The sequence below is a fragment of the Oncorhynchus mykiss genome, chromosome 17 (assembly GCF_057628025.1).
Source record: "Oncorhynchus mykiss isolate SJ-2025 chromosome 17, ASM5762802v1, whole genome shotgun sequence".
NCBI classification, from domain to species: Eukaryota; Metazoa; Chordata; class Actinopteri; order Salmoniformes; family Salmonidae; genus Oncorhynchus; species Oncorhynchus mykiss.
The window spans coordinates 34,076,430-34,100,069 of NC_143038.1; the positions used below are offsets into that span (position 1 = coordinate 34,076,430).

Here is a 23,640-nt window from a genome sequence, read left to right on the forward strand (position 1 = left end):
AGACTTTAGAAATGAATGTGCACAGTGCTTTAAGTTAGCACATCCATATATTGAAATTCAGTCTTAACTGTCTGGAGAAAAAAAACGTAAAAAGGTTTTAATTCACCCAACAAATGTTGGAGATCTAAGTTTCTGTGACAGTCAGCAATCCACAGGGGTTTCTTCTCTCCCTATTCCACATTCAGAATCATGATTTAATTGGATTGGTGATTTATCTATTCATCACCTGATATTTGTTATCTGATGTGATGGCTGTTTGTCTGTCTGTATGCCTGTAGCTTATTGAAAGACACGTTTCCCTATGAGATATTCAAGTATTCTATTCTATTATACTGGTACTCTGTTCACCACCTTTACATTTGGCTTTATTGCCAGTATTGTCAACCATATTGCCACTAGGTGTCTATCTTAACCATGTTTTCTGCAGAGGTTGAGGACAGATTTTACAAAGTTTTACATGTCAGCAGCATAGTTTGGTGTAGGATGTGTATAAAAGCAGACTGCTTCAAGAGAAGTCGAAGGAAGTTGCAACCACAGGATGTAACAATCGTAAAGCGTTTATTTCCATTTCAAACTCTTCCGCCAGTTCAGGAGAAGATATAAAATAGCGTCGTCATCCAAGTTGTCCTGTGGAGTTATTTAGACTCAGTTTGTTTAATTATAAACATAAAACGTATCAATTGATTGACAACTGCTAAGTTTTGTCCAGTTGCAGAGTTTTTGTTTATAATTACAATTAAAACAGAATAAACATATTGATGGTTTAAATTTGAAAACTCTCCTCCCATTAAGGCACCAAGCATTATTAGCATTATTTTGCTAATATTCCTACCATCATAATAATTCTCTAAGGTCAGGGAAAGAGAGAAAAGAAAGGGGAAAACACTCACAGAACATAAAGATATCCGTCACGCAAAAAACACATCCTTTAAGTAAACAGAAAGTGATATCAAATGATCTGATTGTACATTTTGATTTTAATCATATAGCTGACACTCTTATGCAGAGTATCTTACTCAAGGGCACATCAGCAGATTTCTTACCTAGTCAGTCTGGGGATTTGTACCAGCAACCTTTCGGTTTCTGGCCCAACGCTTTTAACTGCTAGGCTACCTGCCTCCCTAGTACAACCCCAGCGGTATGTATTTACATTAACATTCTTAGCTTGGGGATCTTAGGCCTCAGGCACAGTCCATGTCCTCATTGGAGGCTTGATACAGACACATCTCCTCTCTTCCACCGATGTTCACTCTCTCCTCACTTCTCCTTCTCTCTTTCGTTCCTCTGATGGTACAGGCGTAGGCCCGGGTCTCGTAGGGAGGGCACAGACACAACTGGGATCCCTGAGCTTCCAAGAGAGGGTCTTCTCTCTGGGAGAAGGAGGGGGAAGAAATAATTTGAGAGAGCGAGAGAGTAGAGAAAGAGAAATAAAGAGAAACAAAATGCATGGAGGACAAGGACAAGGAGGTTCACACAGGCACCTGTTCAAACGTAGCTTTACGCACTAGAACACTTCCCTCACCATTAATCTCACCTACCGGTCCATTAAGGATGTGTCAGTCTGTTCACCTGGATGTTCCAGTGTTTGACGCTGGTGCTGGCATGTCGCAGCTTCCTTTGAGCAGCCTGAGTGAGACCATGGAGAGGGACGGAGTGAGAGATGGAGGGGAAGCGAATGAGAAAGGGAGAGAAGGAGAAGAGAATGAGAGAGGGCAGTTAGAGAATACATTTCTGTAGTTTATACAGGATCCAGAGGCCACTGTGCTTCCTTTTGAGATGTTTATTACTCTCAGATAAGAAGGAGCATGATATAAAATACAGGGTCCACACTGACACACATACAGCAATTACTAAATAGACTTCATGGGACCTGAGTGGGGGAAAGTACAGCATAACTATCTACACTGACCTCTAAGACACCATGAACCTTGTCTTTCCGTCCTGTGGCTTGTTTCGGTACATTCAACACCCACACATATGCACGTTCACACAGATATGTGTGTGCAGCAGAGGTGGTTAAGCGGACTATGATTGCTTGATGAGTAGCTGTCGAGTAGCTGTAGTTGTCTGGACAGTGGTTCCCTGATATACTATACATTTAGCAGAAGATCTGGGTTCGATACTGATTTTGTTGCACTCACTGCAATGTCCTGGTCCATTCTGTGCCGGCTGGCCCGAACTTTCTCCAGCTGGTGTTGGGCCTCCTCCAAAGCCTGGGACTTGGTTACCATCTCTTGCCTGAGCTCCTGCTTCTCTCTCTGGGTCTTCAGGATGTACTGCTCCTGTTCCTCCTGGAGGGCCAGCAGGGCCTTCATCTTCTCCTCCTCCTCTACCAGCAGCCTTGGGATGAAGAGAGAGAAGGAGAGCCACCACCACGCAGGGTTCTAAGTCACAGTAGCACACTGACCCTTGTTGGAGCTCTAAAAATAATGGGCTGGACCTATGGCAATAATGTTACAGTTACAGAATAGGAATGCCCTAACTTATTGTGCATTCTAAAGCTTCTTTTTGTGACAGTTGTGACAATGTCATAATGAAGGGACAAATCAAAGAGCAGAGTTATGACAATGTCATAATGGAAGGACCAATCAGAGAGCAGGGTTATGGAAAAAGTAAACATGAAAAGACATTACGCCCTAAGATGTTCCGTTCCTGAGTAAGTAGACAAACCACAAGTACCGCACAGAGATGACAGGAAATCGTTGGCGTCTCTCTGAGAGTAAACACGTCTACTAACAAAAACTGTTGTGATCTGTGGAGGACAACAGCATCATATGTATGTGTGTGCACTCGCTTGACTGAGGGTACCATGCATTTGGCTAAACAGAAGTACAGCCAAATCACTTCAGGTTAATATAAGCTTTAATATATTGCAGATATGTCACGTTCACTGGAATAAATATCGGACCAAGGCGCAGCAGATGTTGAGTTCCACATAATTTAATGAATAAAGTAAAACTTAGCAAAGACAAAAACAAATTACCAATAAACTAACAATGAACGGTGACTACAGAGATGCTACGTGCACTAACTCAAAACAATATCCCATAAACACAGGTGGGAAAAATTCTACTTAAATATGATCCCCAATTAGAGACAACGATTACCAGCTGCCTCTAATTGGGAATCATACACAATCACCAACATAGAAAAACAAACCTAGAACCCCACATATAAATAATAAACTAGACTAACCCCGCAGTCACGCCCTGACCTACTCTACCATAGAAAATAAGGACTCTCTATGGTCAGGACGTGACAGGATAAGATTTAATAGTGCAGATAGGTTTTGGGTTCTATAAAATTAATTGTTTGCATAATTTCTACTCCTCCTTATTTATTTATTTTATTTGTATTGGCATTCCCCAGGGCAGCTGTTTAGGCCCATCTTTTTTCAATCTTTACTAATGATGTGTAAGTGTGTCTATGTTTGTGGATGACTCAACACTTTTACACGTCAGCTACTACATGGACTGAAATGACTGCAACGCTTAACAAAGATCACAGTTAGTTCCAGAAAGGGTGGCAAGGAATAAGTTAGTCCTAAATATAAAAAATATATAAAAGCATTGTATTTGGGACAAATAATTTACTAAACCCTAAATCTCAACTACATCTTGGAAGGAATCATGTGGAAATTGAGCAAGTTGAGGTGATTAAACTGCTTGGAGCAACTCTGGATTGCAAACTGTCATGGTCAAAACTTATTGATACAACAGTAGCTAAGATGGGGAGAAGTCTCTCCATAATAAAGGAAGGTTTTACAGGCCCTAGTTTGATCACACCTGGACTACCGTTCAGTAGTGTGGTCAGGTGCCGCAAAAAGGGACTTAGGAAAATTACAAAAGGCTCAGAACAGGGCAGCATGGCTGGCCCTTAAAAGTACAGGGAGGAGCTAACATGAAGGATATGTATGTTAATCTCTCATGGCTCAAAGTGGAAGAGAGATTGATTTAATCAAAAGTTGTTTTTGTAAAAAATGTTGACAAGCTGAATGTACCCAGCTGTTTGTTTAAACTACTGGCACACAGCTCGAACACCCATGCATACCCCACAAGACATGTCACCAGAGGTCTCTTCACAATCTCCAAGTGAAGAACAGACTATGGGAGGCGCACAGTACTATATAGAACCATGACTATATGGAACTCTATTCCATATCAGGTAATTGATGCAAGCAGTAGAATCAGATTTTTTTTTAAATGGTAAAAAAATACACCTTATGGAACAACAGGGACTGTGAAGAGACACACGCACACGCTCACAAGCGCTCTACACACAAGTACATTGTCATATTGTTGTATGATGGTGTTATACATTTTGTATTGTAGATACACTGCCTTCGAAAAGCATTCAGACCACTTGACTTTTTCCACATTTTGTTATCTTAGTCTTATTCTAAAGTTGATTCAATTGTTTTTCCACCCTCATAAATCTACATACAATACGCCATAATGACAAAGCAAAAACAGGTTTTATAAAAAGGTAAATATCATATTTACGTAAGTATTCAAACCCTTTACTCAGTACTTTGTTGAAGCACCTTTGGCAGCGATTACAGCATTGAATCTTCTTGGGCATGACGCTACAAGCTTCGCACACCTGTATTTGGGGATTTTCTCCCATTCTTCTCTGCAGATCTTCTCAAGCTCTGTCAGGTTGGATGGGGAGGGTTGCTGCACAGCTATTTTCAGGTCTCTCCAGAGATGTTTTATTGAGTTCAAGTTCAGGCTCTTGCTGGGCCACTCAAGGACATTCAGAGACTTGTCCCAAAGCCATTCCTGCATTGTCTTGGCTGTGTGCTTGGGTCGTTGTCCTGTTGGAAGGTGAACCTTCCACAGTCTGAGGGCCTGAGCGCTATGGAACAGGTTTTCATCAAGGATCTCTCTGTACTTTGTTCCGTTCATCTTTCCCTCAATCCTGACTAGTCTCCCAGTCCCTGCCACTGAAAAACATCCCCACAGCATGATGCTGCCACCACCATACTTCATCGTAGGGATGGTGCCAGGTTTCCTCCAGATGTAACGCTTGGCTGTCAGGCCAATGAGTTCAATCTTGGTTTCATCAGACCAGAGAATCTTGTTTCTTATGGTCTGAGAGTCTTAAGGTGCCATTTGGCAAACTCCAAGCGACTGTCATGTACCTTTAACTGAGAAGTGGCTTCTGTCTGGCCAATCTACCATAAAGACCTGATTGGTGGAGCGCTACAGAGATGGTTGTCCTTCTCTAAGTTTCTCCCATCTCCACAGAGGAACTCTAGAGCTCTGTTAGAGTGACCATCAGGATCTTGGTCACCTCCCTGACCAAGGCCCTTCTCCCCTGATTGATCAGTTTGGCCTGGCGGCCAGCTCTAGGAAGAGTCTTGGTGCTTCAAAATGTATTCCATTTAAGAATGATGGAGGCGGGGGGGACAAAATGGCGCCGTAGAGAGAACACTGTGTTTCAGCGAGCTCCCGTGGCACTCGTAAATGTATATTTTTACATGAATCTCCTAGCTTGTAAAAGTGGTAGAATTGGCTAAATAAGTTATCCTATAATGAGTCTTGACGACTATTTTGCAAAAATCTCCGACAACATGCCCAACAGAACTACTAAGAAGTCGACCAAAACCACCACCCCTGTGGATGTGCATGAGGAGCTAGCTAACGTTAGCGAAGCTAACACCATTGCGGATCCAGGCACAATGGACCTGGTGATTCAAAAGATGACTGATAACATTACTAAAGTGATTGATGTTAAGATAAGAAAAGGTCTTGGAAGCAATAGCAGGCTATTCAGCTGAACTACAGAGTGTTGTGAAACGTGTTGTTGAGGCGGAAGGAAGAATTGCTGCAGTGGAAACTTCAACTACATCTATGGACGCTAAGATAAAAGCACTTGAGAAACAGGTGCGCGAAATGGCGGAGCACATTGACGACTTGGATAATCAAGGACGCAGATGCAATATTCGTGTTGTGGGACTCCCGGAAAATTCTGAAGGGACACGTTCAGTAAAATTATTTGAGGAATGGATGCCTGGCTACCTACAAATGAACACTAAGGCTGGTCGTGTGAAGCTGGACAGAGCCCATCGCTCCCAAGCACCGATACCCGGTCCCAACCAACGCCCACGGCCGGTGGTTATAAAGTTCCACAACTTCACCGACAAGCAGCGCGTCATGGACGCGGCTAGAAACATCGGCTCTGATGGTAGTCAACGTAAAAGTCCAAAGGTCTCTCTGCGGTTGTACGAAGACGCAAAGCGTTTGATGAGGCGAAGGCTCGACTCAGGAGAATGAAGATGGACTACGCACTGTTGTACCCGGCCACATGGATCGCCTAAAAAGCTCTACACACCTGAAGAGGCTGCTGCGTTTATTGACTCTCTCGGGTAAATAACTTTAAGCTGCACCTCCGCAGCATTGGATAACTTTGTTTATTTTTGGTTGAATCTGATCATGAAACAGTGGTGTGAGTCCTCACGTACTCCGGCTCAGTAATATTCGTATCTTTATTGTTTTTCTTGCTAAAGTAATAGCCACTATAGTTCAGGCTGAGATATGTGTGAATCCATATTGGTGCCCAGGCTTGGTTTTAGGTGGAAGAGCCTCAATCTTCTTCTATTGATTTTATTTTTCATACATATAAAGGATGAGGCTATTGAGCGGCAATAGGGACTTAAGAGTCTACATTGGAGAGTTGAAATCCCTTGCATGTTAGCTTGTGGGAAAACCCCCTTTTGGATCTTTACATGTTTAATTTTTGGGTTTAGTATAGTTCGAGTTCAGGGTTCATATCGTTTGTTTATGCTCGGTGAGATAGAGGAGAGTTCAACACATGGAAAAAGGTACCACCCCACTTTTACTGTAGGATCCAATCTGGATATTGAATGGTCAAGATACAATGGCAGGTAACGGACTCTGCGTGTATGTACATAGAACATTAGAGGGAGCCATAACCCCATTAAAAGGAAGAAGGTACTGTCTTTTTTGAAAAAAGAAAATGTTGATTTTGCCCTGTTGCAAGAAACTCATTTGGATGATAAGGAGCACCTGAAATTACAAGTGTTTTTCTCATCATTTACATCCAGAAGTAGAGGTGTAGCAATTCTGGTGAAAAATAACTTAAGGTCTTGAATTGTGTGAAAGATTAATTTGGTCGCTTTGTTATAATTAATGGTACTTTACAAGGGCAGAACATTTCCATACTGAATATTTACTTCCCCCCTGCTCACCCCCCTGATTTCCTTACTAAGGTATTTCTAGACTTTTCAGAATTAAACTCGGACACTGCAGTGGTTGGAGGAGATTTCAACTGCTTGTTGAACCCCCTTATTGATACGTTTCCCAGCGGTATAGCTTCACTCTCTCCTCAAGCTAAGTCACTTAAAGCTATTTGTGATGATCTGGGGTATGCGGATGTCTGGAGAGCTTTTCATCCCTCCAACAGAGAGTTCACTTTCTCTGCACCTCATGGATGTCAGACTAGAATAGATTATTTTTTTATGTCCAGGACGTCTTTGCAGTCTGTTTTATCCACTAGGATAGGAAGCATAGTCATATCTGATCATGCTGAGGTGATCCTGGACATAAAACTCAACGGGGCATTCAATCGGTCAAAACATTGGAGGTTGAACACAACCATTCTTAAAGACCGTACATTCACATCATATTTTATTACAGAGTTTAAAGCATTTTTCTCTATTAACTCTCAATCAACAGATAACCCCTCGCTCCTTTGGGAGACCTGTAAAGCGTATGCCAGGGGTCTGATTATGTCATACACAGCTACTAAGAGACGGAAAAAGCGTGAAAAGCAAAAAATGTTAGAGGGTGAATTAGGAACTAAAGAGAAGGACTACATTAAAACTCCCACTCCTGCCCTATTAAGGGAAATATCAATCATTAGATCAACGTTAGTCTCTCTCCTAACACAGGACGCTGAAAAGAAAATGAGATTTGTCAGGCAAAAGCTATATGAACATGGCGATAAGCCAGGAAAGTACTTGGCATACCTAGCTAAAAAGAGAGCTGACTCTCAGTCAATTGCTACTATTACTGATTCTGATGGTAATCATTTATATGAAAATAAATTGATAGTGACTCATTTAAGAAAATGTATACAAACCTTTATGTCTCAGAACTGCCAAAGGATGCACCCAAATTAATGGAGAACTTATTTTGTAAGATTGAGCTCCCTACTATCTCCGAAGAACAGAGGTCTCTCCTTATTGCTCCTATTACCAATGAAGAGATAATGTTCGCAATTAAGAATCTGCAAAATGGTAAGGCCCCAGGACCAGACGGGTTTTGTAGTGAGTTCTATAAAGAGTTCCATGGCCTGATTCTTGAGCCATTGCGTGATATGTTTAACCACTCATTTTCAAATGACCAGCTCCCTCAAACGCTGAGAGAAGCCAACATTTCACTTATTCTCAAAAGGGGAAAATGTCCAGAGTCTTGTTCTTTGTACAGACCAATTTCCCTTCTGAATGTGGATAGAAAATTACTTTCTAAAATTCTAGCCACAAGATTAGAGGACTCACTGCCATTAATTGTGAAAGGAGACCAAACTGGCTCCATTAAGTAAGTAATGCAACAATGTCAGGCGGCTTCTTAACGTAATTCAAGCCTACCAACAAAGTGCTATGGATGGTCTTGTGCGCTCCCTAGATGCTGAGAAAGCATTTGATCGTGTGGAGTGGTCTTACCTATTATTTGCTCTAAATAAATTTGGTCTAGGGGACAACTTTATAAAATGGGTGAAAGTTTTATATGATGATCCTCAGGCTGCTGTCCTTACTAATGGGCTACGGTCAAATAGCTTCTCTATACACAGAGGTACCAGACAGGGCTGTCCTTTATCCCCTCTCCTCTTTGCACTCGTTATGGAACCACTGGCCGAGGCCATCAGGGTAACGCCTGCTATACAGGGGCTGCTCATTGGTGATGTTCACCATAAAATAAGCTTGTATGCTGAAGATGTCCTGATATTCATCTCTAGTCCCGAGACTTCAATTGCATCTCTTATTAATATTATTGAATTATTCAGCGAATTCTCAGGCTACAAGATTAACCTAACTAAGTCAGAGGCTATGACACTTGGTAGCCTACACTCTGTACCTAATACTTCTCCCCCCTTCCCTTTTAAATTGTCTCCCTCAGGTTTCATGTATCTGGGTATATTTGTAACTCCTAAATTCCAGCAAATGTACAAAGACAATTTTGTTTCCTTGTTTGATACAATAAGACAGGATCTGGAGCGCTGGAACTCTCTCCCGATTTCTTGGTTGGGTAGAATATCCCTCTTGAAAATGAACATTTTACCTAGACTACTTTACCCAATCCAAATGATCCCAGTATTACTCTCCAGTAAGGTAATAAAGGATGTCAATGGATGGCTAAGTTCCTTATATGGAGTAAACGCAAGCCAAGATTTAAGATGGCAATATTGCAGCTGCCAAGTTCTATGGGCGGCTTGGACCTGCCCAATATCAGGTTCTATCAATGGTGTGCCCACCTTTGTTATATTTCTGGCTGGATCACAAATGATGACTCCTCTATTTGGTTAGACATTGAGACTTCTCTTTCAAAATACCCCTTACAGGATCTCTTATTTTTCAGAAGTTTTAAGTCTGTAGAAGATCACTGCAATAATCCCGTTACACTTAACACACTCAAAGTATGGAGGTCAGTTCAACGCTTCCTGGGAAGGTCCAAACTAACCTCTGCTCTTACCCCAATTCTTAACAACCCAGATTTCAGTCCAGGATTGCTGGATGCTGGCTTTAACTTTTGGCTTAATAAGGGCATACACAGGCTAAATAACTTATTTGCTGATAAGATTTTATTGTCATTTGAACAGATGGTCGAGAAATATCGACTCCCAAAGCAGGACTTTTTCCACTTCCTACAAGTAAGACATTATATTCTGAAGAGCACCACCTTAATTGGTAACCTGATGTGTCTGTCATTGAAAGAATGCTTTTTTTCCCACAAAGGAAAATGTCTGTAAGTCTGTTTTATGATGCTTTAAGGTCCTTTTCTGCTGTCAATAGACAGAGGGTGAAACAAGTGTGGGAGAAAGAATTGTCTGTTACTATTGACGAAGAGATGTGGGAGGACATTTGGAGATATGCAAAAACAATATCCATATGTAATCGTACTAGAGCAATCCAATTAAGAATAATACACAGATTGCATATATCCCCAAATCGCAGACATGCTTTTAGCCCCACTTTTAGCCCCACTTCCTCTTCCCCTCAGTGTCTTAAATGCAAAACTGATACAGGCACCCTAACACATTGTTTATGGTCATGTACCAAAATACAAAGATACTGGTCTGGTGTTCTGCAAGAAATTGAAAAGATCCTAGGGGTTGATCTAGAATTGGACCCAGTTTCTTTACTGTTAGGTCTCCCTAGTAGGCATGTTACTTCTGTGGGTAAAAGGAGGCTTTACAACATCCTTACCTTCACAGCGAGGAAAAACATCCTTTTATCCTGTCTCAGAACTCTACGGACAATTCCTTCAACCTTATGGTTTTTAATCTGACATGCTCTATCAACTGTGGGAACTTATATAGACGGGTGTGTGCCTTTCCAAATCATGTCCAATAAATTGAAGTTACCACAAGTGGACTCCAATCAAGTTGTAGAAACATCTCAAGGGTGATCAATGGAAACAGGATGCACCTGAGCTCAATTTCAAGTTTCATAGCAAAAAGGTCTGAATACTTATGTAAATAAGGTATTTATTTTTATTTTTTACATTTGCTAAAATTTCAAAAAAACTGTTTTCGCTTTGTCATTATGGTGTATAAGGTGTCGATTGCTGAGGATCATTTTTTATATATATTTAGAATAAGGCTATAATGTAACAAAATGTGGAAAATGTCAAGGGGTCTGAATACTTCCCGAAGGCACTGTATGTAGTGGTGTAATAATGTTTTATGATGTTCTGTTTTATCTTTTGTTTGATATGTAATGTAAGTGCCTTAATGTGTTTGGATCCCAGGAATAGTAGCTGCTACCTTGGCAGCAGCTAATGGGGATCGCTAATAAATACAAATTCATACAGTATATTCCTCATTTCCTCGCTGCAAGAGCTGTATTTTCATCCAAAGCGGCCAATCCACCATTAATTCGGATTTTAACTCCAACCCTCCGATGTCCACAGATGAACCCATATTTCCCAGTATAAGGCCTTTTTGCTATTTCCTTTCGCAATACATCCCTCCATTTTACTTTGATGTCTTGAGGTTCTTGAACCTCCCTATTTGAAACATTTCTACCGATATCGCCATAAAAATAAATACTTCACCTAAGAGTATAATGATATTTCCCATTGACTGTTCGTGGTTTTTCAGATCTCCTAATAATAGGGTCCAGCTGAACCCTGAATTTATGACATGACAACCATTCCTAGACCGGACTCCAAAAGCAAGCCACTGGAGGACAGTACCAGAAAATATGCTCTATTGTTTGTTTCCTTGTGACAGAGACTGCACAAGGATGAGTGTCCACATTTTGTATTCAAGACATACATTATTTTTCAATTTTACTTTAGTCCTTATTGCAAAGCATGGTGAAATAGTTTTATTCATTTCCCCAAATTTCTAAATATATAATTCCAGACATTATGTGGTATTGTGTGTCGGCCTGTGTCAAAATTCAGGCTGTAAAACAATCAAACGCTGAAAAAGTCAAGGGGTGTGAATACTTTGAAGGCACTGTATCTAGTTTGTACATTTTAGTTTGAATGATTCGGTATGATTTGTTTGATATGATGAACGAATCAATGAGATTTGGATCATTGCAGGGATGTGACAAATGAAAGAAAAGTATTTACGTTTAAAACTGACATTTAGCATTGAAATGATAACAAAAAATCATACAATTACGTGAATTCACAATTCAGATATGACCGCTAAGGGGCAATGCAGTCCATTCTTGTTTCTAGACGTGCCTAATGTTTAGGGGCCCATTGAAGTCGACATCCTCTACCATTGACGATGGCTGAATATCAACTTCAGTAATTTCTTTAATCAGTATTGGGATTTTTTCACTCTGTCCCTTGCAACATGTTATGTGACTTCTTACTCCGGAACTTATTTATGCTTACAATAACAAAGGAGTTGACTACTTTTTAACTCAAGACATTTCAGCTTTTCATTTTGAATTCATTTGTAAAAGTTTATAAAAACATAATTCCACTTTTGACATTATGGGGTATTTTGTGTAAGCCAGTGACACAAAATCTAAATTGAATCAATTTTAAATTCAGACTGTAGCAGAACAAAATATAGAAAAAGTAAATGGGTGTGATTAATTCTGAAGGCACTGTATATAATGTACGTGTGTGTGTGTGTGTGTGTGTGTGTGTGTGTGTGTGTGTGTGTGTGTGTGTGTGTGTGTGTATGCTGCATATACATGTATGTGTGTGTGTGTTACCTGGCCTGTGCGAGGAAGTAGACCTCCTCGTCTTGTCTAGCTCTCATCTCTTGATGCAGGGCCTCCTCCAGGTGGAGCTGCATCACCTCCAGCTCCCTTATTCTCCTCCTCTGACGCTCCGTCTCTACATCCTTGAGGGCCATCTCTGCCTGAATGCTGGCCCGCGCCTGGCCCACAACAAACACACCAGGACAAAGCCACAATTAGACCCGTAAAGATCTATAGAGTTGGGTCCTTCTCCTCATTGTCTCACCCCTCATACCTTCCTCCTCCTCAACTTTCCTTCCTTGAGTTCCTTCTTGCTATCCTTCTCCCCGCCTCCTCTCCTCTAGTGGGTGCAGTGCTGTTAGACTTTAGTGCTGCTTTTGATGTAATTGATCATAAAATGTTGCTAGGTAAAGTTATGTTATGGTTTTATTTCTGACGCTTTATCCTGGATGGAAAGCTACCTTTCCAGGGGAAGGCAAAAAGTTGTATTTAATGGTAGCTTTTTGCACTGTAAAGATTTACACTGTGGTGTTCCTCAAGGCAGTTGCCTAGGCCCTCTACTCTACTCTATCTTGACTAATGATTTACCATCAGGAATGAATAAAGCAAGAGTGGTTATGTATGCTGATGACTCTACAATGTATAGCACTGCATCAGCATATAATGAACTAACAGATGTATTGAGCAAAGAACTAAGAATGGTGTCTTAGGGGGTTAACATTCAGAAATTGGTGTTGAATATTTCTAAAACAACATTTATTGTATTTGTGATTTGTCAATGGATGGGTTGTCTGCGGAACAAGTTAAAAAGTGTCACATTGGACGCAGCTCTGTCGTGGTCTGAACATATAGACAAGATTGTAATTAAAATGGGTAAAGGCATTGCTATAACAATAAATGTTCTGAGGTTCTGTCAGACCTATAGTACTGTCCAGTCATATTGTCATCTGCAGCAAAAAAATATCTTAAAAATCTCCAACTCCAAAAGGCTGCAAGATTAGCTCTTCATCGACCTACCTGTATGAATGTCAACCGATTGCGCCATCATCTCTCATGGCTTCCCGTTGAACACAAATTATTATCCAGTCTTTTGATTTTCTTTAGGAATGTGATATTTCTAAACAAACCAACGTTTATTTCTGACCAATTGGTGTATACTAGGAACAAACATAACCACCAAACCAGACAGGCTAGTTCAGGACAATTGATAACCCCCAGACCAGGGATAAATATCCCCAAATATACAGTAATACGGAGCCATCACTACATGGTATTCTTTACCAAATCACATTTCTCTGGTAAAAACTAAATCCGCCTTCAAGAAAACAATAAAATAACTAAGTTTGGTGAAGAATGACAGCACCAACAGCACAAACTGTCATTCTGTTACGAAACTATGCAACTGCACTGTTCTTCAAGTACATGTATTTTTGTAAGATTTTCTGTGGACGTTGATAAATATAGTCCTTGTGCATAGCATTTTAGGGTTTGTTTAACTTAGCAATCATGGTTTTTTGTTTGGCACACATTTTTAAGGGAAAAATCTGAGTCTCAGCATCACTCTGTTACCGTGGAATTGTCTTTCTGTGTTGGACCCCAGGAAGATTAGCTGACATTATAGCATCATCTAATGGGGATCCTAGTAAAAATTATAATTATCCTTCCTCTTACATCCACCTTCTTTCCTTACCCTGATCAGCTCACCTCCTCCTCAATTCCCCGCTAAACTCTTCCTCTCTATCCCTCTCACCTCCTCAGCCTGCTGTAGCTGCTCCTGCAGGGTTCTCTGCAGCTCCACATGTTGTATCCTCTTCTGCTCCTCCTGCAGCAGAGCTGTATGGGCCTGCTTTTGTGCATCCTGCACACAGATTATACAAATATAACAACAGTGATTGTGAGGCTATTATCACATTGCTATTCAAAGTTCAGTTTTCATTGTAGTCATCTCTCTCTCCGCCTCTCTGTCTCTGTCTCTGTCTCTGTCTCTGTCTCTGTCTCTGTCGCTCTCTATCTCTCTCTCTCTCTCTCTCTCTCTGTCTCTCTGTCTGTCTCTCTCTCTCTCTGTCTCGCTGTCTCTCTGTATTTCTCTCTCAGCCACACACACCTGTAGTAGCTCCAGCTCAGCCAACTTGCTCTCCCTCTCCCACTGGAGAAGGCGCAGACTTTGGAGCTCCTCCTCCTTGGCGGTGTGTCTCCTCTCCCTCTCCTCCCTTTGCTCCCTGCGTCGCAGCTTCAGGTCCTTATGCAGGGACTTCTTCCCCTCCACACACAGACGGATGGCTGTCTGGATCGCTGCAGTGACAACATACAGTAAGTAGCCTGAAGCATCATCATAAATCAAGCCAGATGACGCATTGTGGCTTTTGCCTTCATCAGGGTGTGAAATGGCTATATTCTCCAGGCTTTAAAAGCCCAGTGTGTACTGTACTGTATGATCTCTGACCTGTGGTCCACTCCTGTCTCTGCTTGGTGTCGGGGGCGCTCATCTCGTAGGTCTTAGTGAGCGTCTTCACACAGAACATACACCTCTTCCCCTCCTTCTCTGGCAGCACCTGTCAACGCAACCACAGTGGTGAGAACATAACCACCATAACAAACAGCATCATCCGCACACGACATTTTGTATTGATCAAAATAATGGGGTGGTTCATATTCATTCAAGTATGTTACCCTATCGAAGTCTTCTCTGAACAAATCCCTCACCCCAGCTCTGTCCACATTGGCACCCTATGCCAGAGGATTTAGTGTAGGCCTACCCCCGGTACTACCTTCTTCCATTCTACATAACCCCTAACCCAGTGTTGTGTACCTCCACACAGCAGTTGTGGCTCAGCTCGATGCAGCCTTTACACTCCTTGCGGTCCTCACTGACATAGTAATGCAGAGTGCTGGGCTGGAGAGAGAACCAGCGCTCATTCCAGTTCCTCCGCAAGTGGCCCTTCTTCCACAAATACCCCTATAAGGACAGATACATACGGCCACACAAAGTTACACATGCCTAATTATATAAATGCCATATTACACGTGGATTACATTTATATTACATGCATATTAACACTAACATGTCTATATATTCTCTTTATGTTTAAAAGCACCTGTTTTATGATATTGCCCACTATCTCCTGGTAGACCTCGTCTATCGCCATCGTAACGGAGTCCTTCACCATCCCTCTGGTCAGCCTCCCGGTGTTGACAAAGTCCAGGAAGGCCCACACTGTGATGCCGCTCTGCTGCACAGCCTCCTGGGAGATGAAGTCTTCCATGTCCACACAGCTCAACTCCACACTCATGGCTATGCAGATCTTCTTCAGGAGATATTCCACCTGCGAGTTACCATAGGGAATGAATAGAGCACATCATGGTACAAATCCTAACTTGAGACTGAAGTTTCACCCAAATCTCCCTTTGACATTATTGTAAGGCATTTTCATGAAAAGAGGGAAGAAAGGAGGCAAATGATTTTGGAGTACCGCCCAGGGCTGAGAACTCACCTCCTCTGGGACCAGGACCAGTGGATAATTGTCTTCAGACAGGAAGTTGAAAAGGCACCAAAGATGGAAGGCATCTTTATCAGGCAGAACGTCCACGCCATTTTTAGGCCGGTAGTTCTTTTTGGCACAGAGAGTCCAGCAGAACTCGTCTACGTTCTCCTTAGCAAACGTGCCCTCAACCACCTGAGGTCAGAAATGAAGGATGCCAAGTGTGTGTGTGTGTGTGTGTGTGTGTGTGTGTGTGTGTGTGTGTGTATGTGTGTGTGTCAGCGTGTGTATACAGTACCTTGTCCAGTATGAATTTGTTGAGGTAGGGCATGTACCCTTGGTTGGACACCGGCCCATCATCATCATCGCTGAAGTGGTCCTCTAGAGCCACAGGGTCGTGTGGGATGTTCAGCGCAGTGTATAGGTTATGAGACAACACCTACAACTCATCAACACAGTGTATAGGTTAGGAGACAACACCTACAACTCTTCAACACAGTGTATAGGTTATGAGACAACACCTATAACTCATCAACACAGTGTATAGGTTAGGAGACAACACCTACAACTCTTCAACACAGTGTATAGGTTAGGAGACAACACCTATAACTCATCAGCACAGTGTATAGGTTATGAGACAACATCTACAACTCATCAACACAGTGTATAGGTTACGAGACAACACGTACAACTCATCAACACAGTGTATAGGTTATGAGACAACACGTACAACTCATCAACACAGTGTATAGATTATGAGACAACACCTACAACTCCAACACAGTGTAAAGGTTATGAGACAACACTTACAACTCCAACACAGTGTATAGGTTATGAGACAACACCTACAACTCATCAACACAGTGTATAGGTTATGAGACAACACGTACAACTCATCAACACAGTGTATAGGTTATGAGACAACACCTACAACTCATTAACACAGTGTATAGGTTATGAGACAACACGTACAACTCATTAACACAGTGTATAGGTTATGAGACAACACGTACAACTCACCAACACAGTGTATAGGTTATGAGACAACACGTACAACTCCCATTGGTGCCTGCCATTGGTGCCTGCCATTGGTCAGTCCGTTGATACCTGCCATTGGTCAGTTCCGGTGCCAAGAGACTGATGGTTTCTCGACACAGATGATTTGTTTACATAACAGGTTAGGAAAACTAATGTGGCAGGTTAGGATAATTAACATGGCAGGTTAGGTGAATGAGGTTAAGGTTAGGAAAAGGTGTAGGGTTAGGTTTACCTACAATGACACAATTGTCAACAACTGTTGTCCCGGACGCGAACGAAATGGCCATGGACCAATGGCGAGCATCAATGGGTGTTATTCGACATCAAGAAATGCCAATATCAGAAAACGCCACTAATTGCGGTCTGCAATTACACTCTTCTCTATACTAGGCCTAAACATAGACGTCTTAGGCCTAAACATAGATTTGGTTTGGTCCGGACCGGCTTTGATTACTGATAAAACGTGACTGTACCATACTGTACTCTACTCTACTGAATTAAAATGTACTGTACTGTACCGCAAGGCGTGAGAGAATGGCGCTGAAGTGCGAATTCAGGGTGTAGGCTATGTAAATTTGGACTGCTACAATTTTATTCATTGGCATTTCATTTTTTTAATTCACCAAATGCCGGCAATTACCAACTAAGGGAGACCCTGGAGCATTTTCCCGTCAGAGTTGTGTTGTCCATTGCATACGGATAGTTTTGTCACAAAAATTGATGCGTAGGTATAGTGAATGTGCCCGCTCTGGTATTGTATTGGCAGGTACGCTCTGGTATTGTATTGGCAGGTGCCCTCTGGTATTGTATTGGCAGGTGCCCTCTGGTATTGTATTGGCAGGTGCTGTCACGCCCTGGTCTTAGTATTTCGTGTTTTCTTTATAATTTTGGTCAGGCCAGGGTGTGACATGGGTTTTTGTATGTGGTGTGTTTTGTCCTGGGGTTTTGTTAGGTATTGGGTTTGTGGCTTAGTAGGGTTATCTAGCATAGTCTATGGCTGTCTAGAGTGGTTCTCAATCAGAGGCAGGAGTTTATCGTTGTCTCTGATTGGGAACCATATTTAGGCAGCCATATTCTTTGAGTGTTTCGTGGGTGATTGTTCCTGTCTCTGTTTTGCACCAGTATAGGCTGTTAGGTTTTCGTGTTACGGTTCTTGTTTTTGTATTGTTTGTTTTTCATCATTATTAAAGATGAAGAAAGCCGTAACAGAATCACCCAACACAACAGGACCAAGCGGCGTGGTGACAGGCAGCGGCAGCAGGAGCTACGAAGTCTGGAGTACACGACTTGGGAGGAAATAGACAGGTGGGCGGTCGACCCAGGGAGAGTGCCGGAGCCCGCCTGGGATTCGCTAGAGCAGTGCGAAGAGGGGTATAGGAGAATGGAGTTGGAGAAACAAGCACGGCGGCGCAGAAGGAAGCCCGAGAGTCAGCCCCAAAAATGTCTTGGGGGGGCTCAGGGAGAGTGTGGCAGAGTCAGGAGTCAGACCTGAGCCAACTCCCCCTGTTTATCGTGAGGAGCCAAGGAGGAGACCAGAACCAGAGCTGGTGTTGGAGGTGAGCGAAGCAGAGACTGAAGGACTTAATGGGGAAATTGGAGGAGAGAGTTATGAGGGAGTTGCTGAGTTGGTGCTTTTAGGTACGGAATTTGCCCGACGGAGCGTGTTGGGGATTTGATGACACCTGGGTCAGTGCTCCATATTCGTCCTGAGGTGCGTGTTAGTTGGCTGGTGAAGATTATGCCAGCCTCACGCACCAGGCCTCCTGTGCACCTCCCTAGCCTTGCACGTCCTGTGCCAGCCCTGCTCTCAAGATCTCCAGTACACCTTCACGGTCCGGTCCATCCTGTGCCACCTCCACACACCAGCCCTCCGGTGGCAGCTCCCCGCACCAGGCTTCCTGTGCGTGTTCTCGGCCCAGTACCACCAGTGCCAGCACCACGCATCAGGCCTACAGTGCGCCTCGCCTGTCCAGCGCTGCCAGAGCCTTCCTCCTCTACAGCGCTGCCGGAGTCTCCTGCCAATCTAGCGCTGCCAGAGCCTTCGTCCTCTACAGCACTGCCGGAGTCTCCCGCCTGTTCAGAGCTGCCAGTCTGCAAGGAGCTGCCAGTCTGCATGGAGCAGCCAGAGCTGCCAGTCTGCATGGAGCAGCCAGAGCTGCCAGTCTGCATGGAGCAGCCAGAGCTGCCAGTCTGCATGGAGCAGCCAGAGCTGCCAGTCTGCATGGAGCAGCCAGAGCTGCCAGTCTGCATGGAGCTGCCAGTCTGCATGGAGCTGCCAGAGCTTCCAGTCTGCATGGAGCTGCCAGTCTGCATGGATCTGCCAGAGCTTCCAGTCTGCATGGAGCTGTCAGTCTGCATGGAGCAGCCAGAGCTGCCAGTCTGCATAGACCAGCCAGAGCCGCCAGTCTGCCAGAATCTTCCAGATCCGCCATTCAGCCAGAGCCGCCAGTCTGCCAGAATCTTCCAGATCCGCCATTCAGCCAGAGCCGGCAGTCTGCCAGAATCTTCCAGATCCGCCATTCAGCCAGAGCCGCCAGTCTGCCAGAATCTTCCAGATCCGCCATTCAGCCAGAGCCGCCAGTCTGCCAGAATCTTCCAGATCTGCCATTCAGCCAGGATCTGCCGGAACCGCCAGTCAGCCAGGATCTGCCAGGACCACCAGCCAGCCAGGATCTGCCAGATCCAACTACCTGCCCGAGCTTCCCCTCAGTGCCGAGCTTCCCCTCAGTGCCGAGCTTCCCCTCAGTGCCGAGCTTCCCCTCAGTCCAGTGGGGTCCTTGGTGAGGGGCATTAGGCCAAGGTCGGCGGCGAGGGTCACCAATCAAAGGACTCATTACAAGGGGACTAAGACTTGGTTGGAGTGGGGTCCACATCCCGAGCCGGAGCCGCCACCGTGAACAGACGCCCACCCGGACCCTCCCCTATGGGTTTAGTTGTGCGGTCGGGAGTCCGCACCTTGGGGGGGGGGGGGTTCTGTCACACCCTGGTCTTAGTATTTCGTGTTTTCTTTATTATTTTGGTCAGGCCAGGGTGTGACATGGGTTTTTGTATGTGGCGTGTTTTGTCCTGGGGTTTTGTTAGGTATTGGGTTTGTGGCTTAGTAGGGTTATCTAGCATAGTCTATGGCTTTCTAGAGTGGTTCTCAATCAGAGGCAGGTGTTTATCGTTGTCTCTGATTGGGAACCATATTTAGGCAGCCATATTCTTTGAGTGTTTTGTGGGTGATTGTTCCTGTCTCTGTGTTGGTTTTGCACCAGTATAGGCTGTTAGGCTTTGGTGTTACGTTTCATGTTTTTGTATTGTTCGTTTTTCATCATTATTAAAGATGAATCTAAATTACCACGCTGCATTTTGGTCCGACTCTCTTTCAAGAAAGCCGTAACAGGTGCGCTCTGGTATTGTATTGGCAGGTGCACTCTGGTATTGTATTGGCAGGTGCACTCTGGTATTGTATTGGCAGGGGCACTCTGGTATTGTATTGGCAGGGGCACTCTGGTATTGTATTGGCAGGGGCGCTCTGGCCAACAGCTTGCAGATACAGTGCAGGTATAGCCTGCTACATAATGAGAGAATTATGTACAAAAGTGCAAGAATTATTATTTGTCAAATGGCAGCCAAGCATTGATGATCATGTCACCAGAATAAGACCCTTGATATTTATTGAAAGGAGCATCGAGCTCATGTGCACTTTCACCACACTGTATAAACTGCATGCTTTCCCATGATGTGGTGATTTTTCTTTGTATCAAACATGTAGGCTACTTTGCCGCATATAAAAGGCAAATCGTTTAAAAAGTTCAACAATAAATATTTATGCCTCATTGAAGCGTTATGTTCTAGGTGTGCGAAGTATAGTCGTTTAGATTGGAGAAGAGGCAGAGCTTGTGTTTGGCTTTCCTGAATAACTGGGCCTGCCGGGAGAGTATGTGGCCACATTATTATAAAGGACATCTTGGGAGAATGATCTGCAATCAGTATCAGAAATGCAGCCAGACTGGTCAGCTACTGTGCCTTTCTAGACCTTCTAAACAGTGGAGAGTCACACAACTGATCCAAATGGAGTGAAACATTCAAATTACAGGGCTTTTGAGCTGTTATTTAAATTACGTTTTCACTGCAGACTAAACCAGGCTGGAATGTTGTACTCACTTGAAAACAGTAATGCAATTATTCATTGCATTGTGGTGTTGTAAACTAGTCTAGGTAGTATCATTTTATTGTCCCTAAACAAGATCGATAGGGGAGATTTTTGAGTTGTGTGTCTCATGTCTTCGCTGCTCTTTCTTAATGTATACAAATTTGAATGCATTTATGTGCGGTGTGATCGCTAGTTAGCCTATTGCAGATCTGGACAAACGATCCACCTACAACTATTGTCACTACGAATGGTGCATTATGGGCAGGATAGACCGTTAGACTGGTAGACTATACTGACCTGTGGTATAGTATAAGTTAGCATACGGAAAAGTGTAGTGCATTAGGGAAGTACCAAAACACCATGATATAGAGGAAGTGCATGCCAGAAGATGAGGAAATGTGGCTAGGATGGAAGAAATTATATAGTAAAACCTGCAAAAAATCTAATCTAAACCAAGGAAAACACTATCCTCCCCTGTTCCCCCCAAAAAACACACAACCCTCCCCAAAGCAAAAGGTTTGACAACCCTGAACTATTTAGGACCCCCCCACGTAAATTGCGATCTGACCGTTACTGGGGACCTACAAGTACAGTACAACTCATCAACAGTATGTACAGGTTATGAGAGAGAGGGGTGGGGAGAAAGGGAGAGCAAGAGAAAGACAAGGAGACCCACTGGTTGAATCAACATTGTTTCCACATCATTTTAATGAAATTATGTTGAACCAATTTTACCTTTAGGCAAGTCAGTTAAGTTAAGAACAAATTCTTATTTTCAATGACAGCCTAGTGGGTTAACTGCCTGTTCAGGGGTAGAACAACAGATTTGTACCTTGTCAGCTCAGGGGTTTGAACTTGCAACCTTCCAATTACTAGTCCAACGCTCTAACCACTAGGCTACCCTGCCACCCCAATAGACATCTGTGCCCAGTGGGGATACAGAAAGAGACAGGGAGACAGTAAGATAAGCGATAGAGAGACAGACAGAGGAAGAGACTCGACAGCAGAAAGATGGAAGTAGGCAGACACAGGGCCTCTTTGACAACATCGTCATAGCAACAGCTGGGATTTAGAGTCCGAGCTCCTAGGTGTGACTGGGATTAAACATGTCACAATGGCTGATCTCACACACAACGCAACACAACACAGCATCACAGACCCATAACACACGACAATTCAGCAGCCACCAATACACCCAAACACCAGAGCAATAACATACCACCAGCCACCCAGATGCATGATGGGGCTCAGAGAGGGTCTGCCTCTGAACATAGAGATAGGCCTATCACCATGGCAGATTACTGATTACTGCCTCTCCATTCCAGCGGTAGTCTGGCCCATACATAATCCCAGGAATTAGCCCAGTTAGAGTCATGTGTTTGTTATTCTAGATTTGGGGAGGGAGGACAAAGGTAAAAGAAAAAAGGGAATCAAATGTCAACACAAGGGGTTTGATCAAGCAATAACATTGTGTAAGAAATCAATCAGTGCTGTGAAGCTCATGCTACAGGAAAGATCACACACAAACACACCAACCCACTGGGCACAAGTGTCAGTTCAACGTCTAGTTTTGATTTACATTTGGTTGAGTTGTCAACTAACATGAATTCAATGTGAAATCAACCAAACATTCCACCATGTCATTGGATTTAGATTTTTTTGTAAAGAAAAAATAAATACAAAATGACGTAAACAGGTTGACTCCACATCATCACATTTAATGTTTCGGTTGAAATGAAGTGGAAACAATGTTGATTCAACCAGTTTTTTCTCAGTGGGAAGTGAAAGAAAACATTTAGCTAACAGGAAAGAGATTAGACCTTGAAAATAGTGTCTCATCTAATTCGGTTGACCTAACTAGATCAATAAATAAAACGTTTTTTTTGTGTGTTGATAACAGTGATATAAAAAACATAATTTTCCTCAAACAAGGAAAAGATAACAAACAAATAATTAAGGGTAAAAATGTCAATAACACACAAACCAACACATTGGAAAGGCAGAGAGACACACTGAAGCAAATCCTTGCAATCCTCCCAGCTCTTTGACCCCTATGCTGAACCCTTACTTGACCCCTGACCTCTCACCTTTAGCTGGGATTTGGACACCTTCCCGCTCTTCTCCACATCCAGAGAAGTGAAAGCATACCAGATGGACTTTAGCAGTTCAGCTCGCAACTCCATGACTGCCTCCGCTCAGCTCTGCTTATTTTATTGCATTGCTGTGTGTGTGTTTGTGTGTGTTTGTGTGTGTGTGTGTGTGTGTAGCACACAGACCTGTGTGTGTCTCAGTAAACCCCCACATCCTGCTCTTTGCTAAATGGCTGCCCTGAAGCTCACTGATACCACCTATCTGTAGCAAATGGGAAAACCTTATGGGTCACCAATTGCCACAGTGTGGGGAATATTTGGAATTATAAATCAAGGACTTTTGGTCATGGATTGCCTCATGGTTGTACGATGTTACTCCCATGATGCTGATTGATTGAAACAGAATTTCAGCCGTGTATATATCAGACAATATACCACAGGTATGACGCAAAAACACTTGTTTACTGTTCTACATTA

The 23,640-nt window shown here is 43.2% G+C and overlaps 1 protein-coding gene across 7 annotated transcripts; it reads right to left on the reverse strand.

Annotated features, from left to right (window-relative positions):
* Positions 1–541: 541 nt before the first annotated feature.
* On the reverse strand, positions 542–23,394 carry LOC110494964 (differentially expressed in FDCP 6 homolog). Of its 7 annotated transcripts, none has more exons than XM_090205279.1 (12): positions 23,161–23,394; positions 16,196–16,336; positions 15,910–16,092; positions 15,514–15,741; positions 15,228–15,374; positions 14,862–14,970; positions 14,523–14,710; positions 14,169–14,240; positions 12,431–12,597; positions 2,142–2,340; positions 1,570–1,626; positions 542–1,370 (listed from the first exon to the last, which is right to left on the reverse strand). In XM_090205279.1, the coding sequence occupies exons 1-12, from the start codon at positions 23,254–23,256 to the stop codon at positions 1,182–1,184; spliced, it is 1,776 nt and encodes a 591-aa protein (XP_090061405.1). In that variant the 5' UTR covers positions 23,257–23,394; the 3' UTR covers positions 542–1,181. The 7 variants fall into 7 exon arrangements, with proteins under 7 accessions (XP_090061405.1, XP_036804097.2, XP_036804099.2 ...); XM_036948202.2 differs by having other exon boundaries at positions 14,169–14,276; positions 23,161–23,393; XM_036948204.2 differs by having other exon boundaries at positions 1,539–1,626; positions 14,169–14,276; positions 23,161–23,393.
* Positions 23,395–23,640: the final 246 nt, after the last annotated feature.

Bases quoted from the DNA above. Each gene is read 5' to 3' on its own strand.
- LOC110494964 (XM_036948202.2), bottom strand. From the start codon at position 23,256: ATGGAGTTGCGAGCTGAACTGCTAAAGTCCATCTGGTATGCTTTCACT. The intron at 14,711-14,861 runs GTCAGAGATCAT...TTGTCACTGCAG, and splicing joins GAGACAGGAGTGGACCACAG to CGATCCAGACAGCCATCCGT. The intron at 1,371-1,569 runs GTGAACAGACTG...TCCTTCTCCCAG, and splicing joins TCAAACACTGGAACATCCAG to AGAGAAGACCCTCTCTTGGA.